Source organism: Nuphar pumila, chromosome 6 (genome assembly GCF_984573655.1).
Source record: "Nuphar pumila chromosome 6, dmNupPumi1.hap1.1, whole genome shotgun sequence".
NCBI classification, from domain to species: Eukaryota; Viridiplantae; Streptophyta; class Magnoliopsida; order Nymphaeales; family Nymphaeaceae; genus Nuphar; species Nuphar pumila.
In genome coordinates, this window is record NC_143254.1 from 42,729,113 (window position 1) to 42,743,323 (window position 14,211).

The 14,211-nt window shown below is 37.1% G+C and overlaps 1 protein-coding gene across 2 annotated transcripts; it reads right to left on the bottom strand.

Moving 5' to 3' along the window:
• Positions 1-10,986, bottom strand: MEE22 (maternal effect embryo arrest 22). Of its 2 annotated transcripts, none has more exons than XM_090011529.1 (10): positions 10,752-10,986; positions 10,321-10,435; positions 8,778-9,751; positions 6,795-8,601; positions 6,382-6,715; positions 6,149-6,279; positions 4,288-5,009; positions 2,811-2,923; positions 1,812-2,310; positions 1-115 (listed from the first exon to the last, which is right to left on the bottom strand). In XM_090011529.1, the coding sequence occupies exons 1-9, from the start codon at positions 10,791-10,793 to the stop codon at positions 1,992-1,994; spliced, it is 4,557 nt and encodes a 1,518-aa protein (XP_089867655.1). In that variant the 5' UTR covers positions 10,794-10,986; the 3' UTR covers positions 1-115; positions 1,812-1,991. The 2 variants fall into 2 exon arrangements, with proteins under 2 accessions (XP_089867655.1, XP_089867656.1); XM_090011530.1 differs by lacking the exon at positions 1-115 and adding an exon at positions 983-1,724.
• Between the last annotated feature and the right edge of the window lie 3,225 nt (positions 10,987-14,211).

Here is a 14,211-nt window from a genome sequence, read left to right on the forward strand (position 1 = left end):
GGGGGGGATAAATGAACAAAGAAAAAGTAGACAGATGGTAATGCTGCAGGCAACATTTGGTAAAAAAATATGGGTTCCCAGATGATATTGTTTTCCGCCTTGCCATCCTCTCAGCCTGCAGAGACAAACGTAATCGTAAGAATGAATCTCAGAGAAGTGGAGAAATGGAAACAGAGTAACCAAAGAACATTAAGTAATCAACAGTCGGGGGTAGAGCAATTCAAGATCTGGGTTAGCACCCATCTCGACAAAGAAGGAATAAACCAACAAACAAAATTAGTATTAATAGGGGAAATTATCAGAAGATTGGCCTTGAGTTTTTTCCAGGATTCTCAAACTTCAACTCAACAATCACAAGAAACAGGTGAAAATTTCCCTCCTGATTATAAGTAATTTATGAAAGATCTGTCACTACAGATATCAGTCAGAAGGATTTGGAATCAGATAACTGGCTTATTAGGATTTCTTAAACTATAAACGGAACTTGGAGAATACTGTTACCTCACATATCACAATGACCACAAAAGGACTGATTGCAAAATTAGAAAGAGAATAAGTGAAACCAAATCAAAGATGGCGAAAAGCAAGGAATGCTTTGACAACCAGTCTCCAGGTAGACACCTCTGGGCCTACTGGAAAAGCCCAGAAAAAACTAGGGAGATGACAGTTCACAATTAGTACTTCCATTTAATAGCATGAATGAGCAAAAAACCATTAAGAGACAAAGATATCAAAAGGGGAATGAAGAAAGAGGGACGTTAATGACATTAGCAGTCTTGGAGGAGATTCTTTAAAAGTAACCATCACCAGGACTCACTCATCAACCCTTCCCTCATGTTACTCGAGTGAAGAAAGCTGGGAGTCCCACACCCTTTCTTGAACCCTTGAGACACCATTTCCCATTTCATGAAAGATTTTTGGTATTTCTCAATGAATTAATCCGTCTTCCATCGTGGAAACGCGGACTGCACCGACCTATTAGGTGACTTGATCTAGATAGATCAACTTACCCTTCGAGGAAGTTCTTCTGAGGGCTCTGGATTAGCAACAACTAAAAGCAAGTTGTTTTCCAGGTTGATTTGAGAATTCTGACTTCCCAAATGTTACCTCTGGTAGCAGTAGGTAGCAGCAATCAGAGTCTGTTCCGACTTTCCTAGCAGGACTTGGGAAATGAATTTTTGGTGTTGGACCAAAACACCAAGACTGTGAATAGATTCAAACTGAACTACTTCCCAGTTACCAACGAGCTTGCACAGTAACAGCAAAACAGGGGGAAAATGCAGTCTTGGACAAACTTTAACACATTACCCAAGACACAGGAGCAAATTTGCACCCAGATGACAGACTAGAAGTATTATAAGAAGTAATTTGCTCATCAGAGTTTACAATAGGTGGTGCGGATCTCCTTAGGAGACGCAATGTCTGGCAAATAGTAAAAAAGAAAAAGAGAGAAAGCAGAACAAAAATCACAGCTATCGCAAACATAAAATTCACAAAATCTCAAATGAAGAAAAGAAACTGCATTGTCTGATGTGACAGCTAAAATCACGTGAAAACATGAAAGTATAAAAAACACCAGAATTCGATGAGCAAAATTAATAGGAAACAACATCAGAACAGAAAGAGCAAAAGGAAACAGTAGCTGATCCATGTTGAGCACCAGAGACATCAAGTTCAGAACTTGAGGAGATTCCAAGAATCACCAGTTCGGCTGGACAAACAATCTGGGTAAGAAGTGAAGATCAATTAACCTATCTCCAGAATAGCACAAGTAAAACGGTAAATAGCTTAAGAATGTTTTAGTACGCTACCTCAGTTTCCACTCTTAGAGCTGAATGATTTCATTGCCGATGAACAGATAGGGCTTCATCCAGACAGCTGAGGGTCTCAAATTGTTTCAACCTCTAAAACTGATGAAAAAGCAGCAACCCAATAAATTCCATCATCCTAGAGAATGACAAGACTGTAGAAACTTGACAACCACGAGACCCTCACACAGCTGGAAGATAACCTGGAATTGTCTGTAAAATACCACCCTTGAGAAGACATAAAGCAGAAGATTGCTGATCATTATTCAGCTCATTGAACCACTTCCTTATAGTCTCTAGGTGATTCAATCGAGATGCACTAATAGAAGAAATGTCTTGCTGAATGCATTCTGTGAAGTCTATTGACAAAAGATTCAAAAGAGCAGCTGCAGCAGCCAACTGAATAAGCAGATGTTTGCCTCTAAGATTCAAAAATTCAGAAAGGTTACATCTCAGTTGCTCAACCCCTCTTTCTTCATATCCAGAAGCATCAATGCCAAGTCTGCCAATTTGAAAAGCAGTGAGAAAATGGAATTGCAATTTGTGCATGCACAAGAGCAATAAAGGTGTGCAAAGACATGATAATTGAAAGATGTTAAAATTTTATCATTACACACACACACACACACACACCGCTGAACATCATGCATGTGTGGGTGTGTGGTGGTGGTGGTGGGTTGTCGGTGCATGCGCACACACATACACACGTGGGAGTGCATTGCATGTCAAAATCTCTGAATAATGGAAAAACAGTGATCAAACATTTTCAAAGAGCTAATTTAAGGAAATAAAAATATTATATGTTGACACCATTCAATACTTAAATTCCCATTGCTTAGATCTATCAGTAACAATTCCAAAGAATGCAGCAACCATAAGAAGCACATGATTGAAAACCATCCAAAAAATTAACATACAAACACTAAACTAGAAGTCTTTGACTTTATTTTCAAATATCTAGATGCAAATACATCAAGCAAAAACAACTAAAAGAAAGAGTACCTTCCCAGCTGACCAATCAAAATAAGGATCGCTACAAAAATTTCATCAGGAATAGATAACTCCAAAAGCTTCCAGAGAAAAGGAACAACCTTGTTGTAAGTCCAATCCCAGCCCTGCAAAGAATAATAGTGTGTATGGCATGAGTTATATAGAAAGTTAAAGGATAGGAAGATGAACATCACAAGTGTAGTGATACTTTCCAGTTCAAAAAAAAATCATAACTAAACAATATTGATAGCAAACCCCATGCTTAGAAGTATTCAAAAGGTAAATTCTTTTGAATGGAAAAATGGTGGTCACACATCTAAACTCTCTTTATAATTTACATGCTTATCAGCTTAATCTCGTCTTGTTTCAAGCAAAGAATTATTGCTCAACTCAAATATGAGGTTCATCACCAAAACCTTGTTCTTCTGGAACCTGACTCATCTTGCATTTGCCCACACTCTCAATGAAACATAAGGTTGACCATTCAGAAAACTGTCAACCAAGCAGCTAAACATAAAAAAAGGAAAAAGTTGCCAGCAATAACCAAAGAAAGTTGTCAAGACAAGCTTGTCACCAAGACCCCAAATGCAATTAAAAAATCAATGGCCTACTTCCGAAGAAAATGTGAAAACAGTGGAATTTGTATTGATACCTCCACAGTGTCCACACCAAACAAGGGGGGGGGGGGGATGGGAATGGGGGAAGCAAGAACAAAATGCAAAGTCCAAGTTTCTAGGAGAGAATATGTAATTCCTCAACCTTAAACTAGACAAAAGTGAAGATGTGCATAGCAATAAACCTAGCAAAAGATTGCTTCATCTGCTACACAACCAACTAAAAGACCATTCATTTCAAGCCTCCAACAGCAGACTTTTGTTTGAAAAAACAAGAAAAAAAATCTAGCAATACATTTTTCCAAGCAGGTCCAAGAGCAATACAAGATTGTGTATGTTCTGCCTCGAGATTCCATTAAGAATCAGAAACTGCACCATCAAGCAATTCCAGTTTCACCGATTAAAACCTTCTCTGTAATAATGAAAGATGGAAAATAAGATCACCTCCACAAAATAAGCAGTTAAGAAACCTAGGTAAGCTGGGGATGATGATCTGAACTGAAAAGGAATACATATACTTGAAACACCAGGTCACACGTCACAGGTCGCTTCCCAAAGTAGTGAAGCCAATAATATCCACGTGCATACACACATATATGTTTATATGAATGCATGCTTGCATACATTGCATGTATGTATGTATATGTACGCATGTAGCATATGCAAAAAGGAAAAGGAAAAAGGCATCAGTCTGCATCTCTATGTTTTATGTAGATAATACAATCACGCTATAAGAGACAGAAGAATAAATAATTCGTCCAGTGAGCCAACTCACCGGTACTAAGATAACAGTTTTCTCACCCATTATACAAAGAACAATACAAATAATGGAAGAAATGGAGAAAGGACTACAAGCAATTTGAAAAGGTTCATACCATGTAGAATGACAGGAGCTCTACCAATGAAAAAGTATCAACAAGGTTGGAGGGAGCAGAGCCCACTGTATGGTCTGACTGAGGCCCCAACTGCCTATGACAGGATGAGCATGGTTTAGTTGTGCCCGACTCATGCAAATATAGATGCCCAGCATGATCCTGGATGTCGTTCAACAGCATTTCTGTAGCTTTATCCATACTCATGACACGTTTTGCAAAAGGGCATTGTGCACATGGTGGAAAGCTAAAGTTATAACCAGTCACCAAGAGCGCATGAGAAGAAGATATACTATCTCTGGACTTATCTCCACCCTCAAGGAATGAAACTATAGACTGTATTACAGTAGCCATCAGACTGCAGTCACTCGGCATAAAATACCTCTCTCCGCATACAGAGGAAAAAGAATGAAGCACAGTAAGAATCCAAAAAGAACTTTTCTTGCACAGACGAAGCATATGATATGATGTCTCCCAAAGGAAACTGAACTGGTTAACTGCCAAGCAAATACATGCTAGAATGGTGCTTCCAGCACTTAACAAGTCAACAGCAGCAATTTGAGATGACATGAGGATTTCTTGGCCATCAAAAGTCAGTGCCTTGACATTTGAACAATCAACCAGCGGCCCATTTGGTGCATTAACAAACAAAAGTACTCTTCCATCAATAAGAAATTTCTCAATGAGGATGAACAGAATCTCTAGCTGATTATCTACAACTACCACTGCGAGCATAAATGGATTACTGTTAGCAACAAAAAATATTACCGCCAAAAATTTTCTCATTAAGCAGCTTGTGAGGGAAGAAACTCAGTTTTACACATTTGATGGTTGAGGGGGAAAAAGAAAGAGAAGGAAGGAGGAAACAAGAACAGCAACATCAAGCAGATACCTCACACAGATAAGACCCTTAATAGCTTCGTGTATCATACATCTAATTCTAGGTATCTATGGTATTTAGTGGATTTGGCTTACAAATAAAAAAAAACAGCAGGACCAATTAAAACTAGGATCTGATACAAATGACAAAGATGTGATGATTTTTCAACCATGCTTGATAGATCAGCCATAAACAAACTGTCTAAACTATAAAAAAATAAAAAATATTGAGCAGGGATACAACATATGATTTCTTTATATTTACTCTATACATTGTTGTAAGTATCGTAACATACAAATACAATACGAGTGTATATCATACTTGTATTGGGTTTATTGCACGATACACCTCTACATCATAAGATGTGCCACGATACACAGATCAAAACTTGGATTGTGTAATTTTGATCTAAAAATATGATTTTTTGAATCATAAAATTTTAGTGCATTGTAGACCATTGATTTTAGAAGTCCTTAAAAAACCTGCTTACATGTCACAATCATATGATTCAAAACTCAATTTCTACTAAACAAACCATGTAGATCACATTCATAAGATCCGATCTACAAAGAAAATCTATATAATATGAAAAGATGATTTATACTCAATAGTTTTGTGCCTTCAATAGCACTAATATTAATATATATAGGGTAAATGAAATATGCTAAATGGGGTTTTCAGGTTTTTTTGTTTTATTTTTAAATTCTGACCGTACAGATGTGATCTATGTACTTGATTTTATTGGGATTAGCTCTTGAAGCATTGGATGCCTACACATGGGTGGGTTTTTGTAAAGTAAAAGACTATTGGGATTTCATAAGCAGATCATAGCATACAGAATGCACGTATCAACAACACAAAATGCTATAGCAGTTTAATTGAGTGTTCAAGTAGGGTTTCAAAATTACAATTCATATGCATGTAGAAATACTCAATCACCACAAACTGGTTTGATTTTCAAAACGGATTTAGATAATGTCTCACTGTTCTTTAGTTGGTTGGTAAGTGAATCCAAGTAGAGCAGAGGACCCTCCTTCAAGTTGCTTCTGGAATTTGCTGGTATAATCATAGAGAAGTTGTATAACAGTAGTGAAAAGAAAACACAAGCCCACTCCCTAAAACCAGAAAAGATATAAAAGGATTAGCATGTAGATGCATGATTTGACAACATTTCCGGAAAGCTTCCTTATGAAATTTCATGTCCAACAGTCACTTACTTGTCTAAAAGATTGGTCTGAGTTGAAAGAAAGAGCATCAGTTCCTCAACCACACAAACTTTTTGAGAAATAGATGTCATCTGAGATATGAAAGCTTCAAAAGCATGATATATTTTAAGAATCGTATCATCATCCACAATGTCAGGAAAAACAACTAGATGCTTGGGGGGATTCCCAGGAGACTTTGTGTCACATAAGCCATCACCAGGAAATCTAGAAGGTGTTGGACTTTCCATCTTGTCACCTGATTCCAGGATTTGAATCATGCTAGTGTTCACTGCTTCCTTAGAGCTAAGTAGACCATCTAATGCAATGTCTTGATCAACATCAGAACCTAAATTAAAATAAAATAGTTAATTTAAAAGAACTGGATTTATAAAATAATAACCAAACAGAATTACGTAATAACTTACCACCATGTGGAATGTTTTGACATTTATTTATATCTAGCGCATCTGCAGATGAAGAAACTGACAGACCACTAGAATCCCTCCACTCAAACTCAAAATGATTATGGACATCAGACACTGATTCTGTTACATGTTCATATCCCTGACTCATTTTGCTTGACAATTTGGAACCATCAACTGCAACGTCACACATTTCTGTAAGATTTCCACATACTTGGTCCGCGTCAACACCCTCAGTGAAAAATAAACTAATTTCTCTGTTATCCACATCTCCTAGCAGCAAAAGCATATCTGTTTCTGTTGCATCATTTTCATTCCCATTTTCTGCCAAGCCTCCAGAACATCTAAAGCCTGGTGAAGTGGAATTCCCCTGCTCTTTGAAACCTTCTAGCTCAACACCATGTGCCTCGACCTCACCAATTTTAAGATCAGACCTTTTGGTGGTACAAATATTGTTAACACAGAGACTTTTATTGGTTTCAGGTGTAGGAAGATCTGCAAGAAAGTCGGGCCTCATCAGTCTTTGGCAAGTTAGATTTGGATCTTGGCACGACTGGAAAGATTCAAGAACCAATTTATCTGGTAGCAGTCCTCTTGAATGATCAGAACTCTGTGAGCTTATTTGCTGTATTTCAGCATGAATCACATCAAAGGCTTCAGATGGCATTGAATCATTTCCCATCATCGCAATTGCTTCATTAAGATGGCTCTTCTCCATCAAATAAATGGACTTGTCTGTTTCTTCAGATTTATATAAATTAACTTCAGGTAAAGAAGGTGAAAGAGGTTCTTCTAAGGCCATTCTGTAGTGTTCCTCATCTGTGTCATCATCCATTTCCAGCAACTTCAAAAAATCCCCACCTATCATATCCTCGAACTTTGGAGTAGCTGGTAGATCTTCAAGAGATCCATCTAGTATTTTGTCCTTACCAGCAAATACTGTTTCACTGAGAGGTAATCTAATTGCACTTTCGATGCAAGCATTCCCAGTAGTGGAAATCTTTCTTTTTTTACAATGTATGTACTCATTGCCACCTTTATCTGGTGATTTACATGCATGACGCTTTTTTTCCCCCTCGGTTTTAAACTCTTGACCACTTAGAGAATGATGTCCCCGTCTATCTTCATTAGAGCCCACCTTGCTTTGCAATGCTACAAGCATTTCTTCAATCTTTAAATTATTCTTCAAGTTCTTGGAATACAAACGTTCAATGTATTTCAGTACATTGCCAGGGCTTTTTACCTTGTAGCCAGGGAGAGATAATTTGTCTGCTACTCTAGTTTTAACCTCAAAATCTGGAATCAAGCCCGAGCTTGCTGGCTTTACTGGAGTAGCATCATTTTCATCCGCAGAGGATTTTATATTGCATCCACCTGCCACACTTCCCTTGTGCTTCCCACTAGCCACTTTATCCGCAAATGATTCTTGAACTAAGCTACCCTTACCCAATTCTGCCGATGTGGAAACAGAAAGGACATCTTTTCCCTGTGAGCCGACCAACTGTCTATCAGTAAAAGATGAGGTAGTTGAATAAATGGCAGAAGACTGTGACTTGTTTCGTACTGAGACCCCAACAGGGGAATCCAATTGAGAGTTAGTACCTGAGAGGACCCCTGTGCAGCCGCCTCCGGAAATTGGGTGAAAAGGTCCATTATATTCAACCAATGACCCATGGTAATTCGAGCATTCCATAGTTCCGTAACGTCCTTGGCTCAACTCCATATCATTTTGATTGTAAAAGTTGCATGATGCCGTAATTGTTGATTTTCTATTTAAATCAAGAGTTCCTTGATGAGCCAAGGGATCACTCTACACAAAAAAAGATATGATGTTAAGAATACACAAAATAAGAAACAAGCATAACTCAGGTAAAGACATCACTCAGCACAACACCAAATGAAACCTTAGAAAAAAAATGAGGTTGATGTAAAAAGAACCTAACAAAAAATCAAATTAATAACATTAACAAGTTGTCCAATACCAACCTTCATAACTGAACCATTCATATTTCCAACATCACAAGAAAAACGATTTTCAAGTATATTTAGACGATGTGAGAATTGAAAAGCATCCTGCTTTAAAAGAGATACTTCAAGCCGCAAAAGATCTTTCTGTGTCCTTTCATCCTTGGCCAGTCTTTCAACATGCTCTAACTGTTGCATTTTGAACTTCAATTTTTCCTTTAGCAACTTCTCTTTGGGTGACTTCTTAATTTTATTATCACTGGACAGGACAGGAATGTCCTCTCTTGAAACACATTGTGGACATTGCTTGCTCTCTCTTCTTGCAGAAAGGGCAACCTGGAGCTCTTTTTCAAGTGCTTCTCTTTTCTGCCTCTCTTCCTCCAACATCTTGGACATATTGTCTGCATGATTTTTTTCATCTGCAACCCTTTTCTTCTCCACCCCAACAGATTTCCTGAGTTCTTGTGCTATTTTCATCTCTGAATCAGCACGTTTCTTTTCTCTATCAGCCTTCTTTTTTTCAACTGCCGCTCGTTTGTTTGCCTCCTCTATTTTTGCCCTCTCTTCAACTAACTTTGCTCTTTCCTCATCAATTTCCTTTTTGGCTGCTTCCGCAAGGCGTCTATGTTCTTCTGCCCTGTTTTTTTCATCTGTCTTAATTCTTTCTGCATTTGCTTGCTTTTTCGCCTCCTCAGCTTTCTGTTTTTCAGCATATGCTTGCTTCTTTGTTGCTTCGACCTTCTTGCTCGCCAAGTCTCCTCTGTGTCTCTCTTTTTCAAGATCGTCTTTGAGTCTCTTTACCTCCTCCTCCAATTCCAATATACGGCTAGCAAGTTTACCATCTGCATCTTTGCTTTGACAACTCAAGCCATTAATTTTTTGCAATTCAAATATCTCTTCTTTCAGGCTGCATATTTCCCTCTCTTTCTTATAAGACAACTCCTTTTCAGCAGCTTCTCGCTCTGATTTTGCACGCATTCTCTCTTCCTTCAAGGCTGAAAAAAAAAGAACATGAAGGATCAAGATTTTAGTGTAAAGTAATCATAAGAACAGAAACAATCAACAGTAACACAGAACTTCTGCAATTTAAGTTAGAAAACTTGGCAATGTTTCCATCGCTTTCACTTCCTATCGACATGTAGCAGATGATGAAAATAAACAAAACCAATATCATTAGGAGAGTTCAGTGCACCCATTTATCCAAAACAGCAGGATAACTTTGGAAATTGCATTGCAAAGCACAACGCAAGTTACAAGCTGTGTCCCACTTCTCTATGGGAAGATCAATATCATTGTATGCAAACATTCATATAGAAAACAGGGATAAGCTGTTATCCTTCCATTCGCGATAAGAGGGTGGATAATATCCAAAGATCCCTTCAGATAATTAAATTTACTTATCATGGTTTCTTCATAACCACATTGAGGTCGACTGATTTTCCATTTGATAAAGCGAAGAATAATGCATACCAACAACTTTAAATCCAAACTACACGTTCTTAAACGTAAACACAAGAACCGTCACGCCTAAGCAACATGGTACCCACAGTGTGCATATTGTTACCTCTTTCGAGAGCATTTTTCTCATCCCCGAGATGGCCGACTGATGCTTCCAGGACCTTGATTGCCTGCCTCAATGCAATTCTCCCCTGCTCCGACTTCTGTAGCTTCTTCTTCACCTGTTACAACGACCAAACAAAAATTTAAACAAGAGAACTATATCAAACCCCAACTTGCATCAATCGAACCAGAATCCCAAAACCCTAATTTCTTGGCCTGTGCAAACACATCCGCAAAACCCCAAATTCCAAACAAAGGCACCAATTGTGTTCTTCAAATGAAAATGGCAAAAAAAGAAACTAAGGGATTCGAAGGAAACCCCATCTTCGAAAATAGGCAAAAAAAATATGGTGATTAGCAGAAACAAGAAATCATCACGCTGAACTCAAATGAACAACAACAACAACAATAACAATAATAGCAACAAACGACTACCTCTGAGCAACAAGGGGATTCCCCAAGCTCTTCTGAAGCCATAATCGAAGATGGAAAACAGGAACGTCATCAATCACTCCTCAAGGGAACAGAAACGGCGGTTTGCAGGAACTAGACTAGACGAGTAGGCAAGAACCAATGCCGGCATCTCTCTCTCTCTCTCTCTCTCTCTCTCTCTCTCTCTCTCTCTCTCCTAGTAGTAGTAGGGATTCAGAGGCAGTGGGGCGAGCTCCCTGTCGTCTCCGCCACAACGATGACCGCCCTAAAACCCTTGTAAAATCCTCATCCTTTAGTCAAAGCCTGTCACAGTGACACACCATCTGGAGGCATGTCATAGTAGACACGATATGGACACGTAATGACACGGTTACATGACTCGGACACTGGCGGACATTTTCTCAAAATGTTTTATTGTTTAAAAGCTAAAACGGTTCCGTGTCAACACTCAGCGCGTTCCAACTTCAAACTTGAGCCATGTATCGGTTGGGTTCGTATCTTTGTGGTGAACGCAGGAATGTTAAACTTTTGGACTCAAAAGTGTTTTGTTGGAACATAGTGGTCAAAAAAACAAGATTTTGGTACGACTGAGTCACCAAGACATAATTAGCCTTGAACCTCTAGAGTGTTACGCTTCCCAAGACTAGGTAGTCTCTACCACACTTACTTGCAAGTCAAACGAGAGCCAAAAAAGAAAAAAGAAAAAAAATAGGAAAAACTTGAGAATAAAACTTGATCAACAAGTTGAGAATGAAGAGTTTTTATATACTTAGTAAGACAACAATTTTGGGTGATAAATAAATTCAAATGATCATAAATCCAATGTGTTAAAATTTGAATAAAAATGATACCCAATCTCATTTGACCAATGTTCAAGAACCTCACAATCCAGCCTACTATCACAACAACACAAACACATTTAAATGCTTTCAAACGAGCCAAAAAATGTGTAGAAACCAAAAGTCAAAGCAATCAATATTGGCTTGATCAAAATAGTCAAAGGTGGGCTCAAATTGATTAAAATAGATCCGTTGTGAGTGAAGTGTGCCATCAAAGTTTTATGTTGTGTGTGCATGGTTGATGTGTATGTTCTTGCACATAGACGGTGCAAGCTACCATAAGACATAAGGGTTTTCCAAAATACAAGTAAATAAAAAAATCTCTATTTAAACCCTTCAAAAATTTCTCTCCCTCTTAGATATGGGACTAAATAATTTTCAAAATAATTTGAAAGAAACAAAAGAAAAGAATTATTAACTTATAACATGCATGTGATTAAGTACTTTACCAACATAAAAAATAGTTTATTTTAAAACTTTTTCCATATTTTGCTTTAGCTATTGAATCCTCATTCTCAATGACTTATCTAAATGAAATGGTTCATATCATATGACAATATCCTCAGATTTTCAATGGTTCGACTACTTGATCATTGAGGTTTTCGTTTATCAAAATGTTAGTTCATATTAATATCCTACAATTCTCAATGGTTTAAGGGACCACATAAAATATGGGACAATGAAATAATTTAATAAGTTTGTATATAGCCTGTATAAGTTTTTATGTTATACTTTTATATATGTGGTTGTTAATCATGTAAATTGCTTAATGTGTCAGTCAATGCTTATAAGAAGAACAATGTAAATGAGATTTCACAACTATCTTAGATGGCATTTTTAGGATATCACATGCTGAAATGCCGCAGTGGTTGTTAGTGAACATATCAAAGTCATTAACCCATATGGGTGCATTTTTTTCCTTGTACACAAGCCTTATTTTGAACCTAATTCAAATTGGGTTATGTGGTTTGCTTAGAGCTTGGGCTTGGTTTAGACAAGCCTAATTAATTCAACCAACTTGGGCTTTGTTTAGTTAGGTAGATGACTGAAGTCCAAGCCAAGCCTAACCAGAACAAATTTAGATTAATGCTTATAGTTTTTCTTTGTAATTATATATATATATATATATATATATATATATATATATATATATATATATATATATATATATATATATATATATATATATATATATATATATTGTGTGTGTGTGTATACAACTCCTCCAATATAAATTTTTATTTTTTTGTCCTTCCCTTGTTGTTATGATTGCTTTTTTACATATAGTACCAATGACCAAACATGATACGATATACACTTGTTTTGCTATACAAGTGTATCGTATTTATATTGGGTCTATCAGGTGCATCGTATGATGCACCCTTAGATCGTCTGACGTGACATAGTGTGCATCATTTGATACATCCTTGGCACACTTTAATAAGGATCAAAATTATTTTTTTTATGTTTTGATTTTTAAAGACCTTATTAAAGCTTATTCACTCATTTTTTTAGAAGCTATTACAGAGGAACTCATGCACCCTAGGGGTCATGGAGGCATTTTAGAGGGTTGATTCTTCTGCAAGAGAGAGAGAGCTTTTATGTTTCTCACATATGAACATTTTTTCACACATTTTTTACTAAAGAGATTGGGCTTTTATGATTCTTCCGCATAACCTCTCTTTTTTTTGCTTGTTATTGAGTTCTTTAGATGAAGATGGCATCAAGAGACTTGACATGGCAATACGACACTTGTATAATGAGTGAGAACTGATTGAAAATCAAATGCAACTACTATTACCTTTTCTGTCGATGTGTTTCAGCTAAAGCATCATTTAATCGAGACACATCAAACTATTTTTCCATGCACGTCAAGAGATTTGTCGGTGTTGTATAATGACAATGTCATCAATTGCTTAGTAATTTAAAAGAAAGGTTGCAGAAAAAGAACATATATGATACAAAAATAGGATATACGCAACCATTAGAGAATGATAATGATGATGATAAAAATTTCACTTCTAATCCTACAACCCTTAGCATATCATCAGAAGTAAGAAACTTTGCGGAGAAAGGTGTTGTTGGTACTAGTGTGAGTATGAAGAGAAAATGAGAGAGGAAGTTCTTCGAAAGGAGGTGGAGCTCAAGACTCTATTAAGAGATTTTTTTCTTTTAGACTACCTCGAGTCCCAATCAACATTCAAGTTGATGTGACTCCTAAGCATTTGATTGATTAGACAAATGTCATGATAGGAAGACAATTTTATGGTGTCTATATTACTTTGATGAAAAACTTTTGGATATCAATGTAAAGTGAGGGCATGTTGTGATGACATGCAATACTTATGGAAGAAAATTAGATATAGTATCATGCCAAATTGATGGATTAATAGAAAGACAAAACCTTGATAAAAAAATTTGTCTATTGCCTAAAAAAAACTATGCCTTTGAAGTCAATTAATTTGTCCAAAATGTTATACACCACTATAGACAAAGATATCCCCTAATCCAACATGAGGGACTGGTCCTATAGATTTTTTAGCACACCATCATTATGGATCCACATGGTTGTCTATTATGTTGCCGTGGTGGGAGACAAGGTCCTTTAAACCATGTAACGGGCC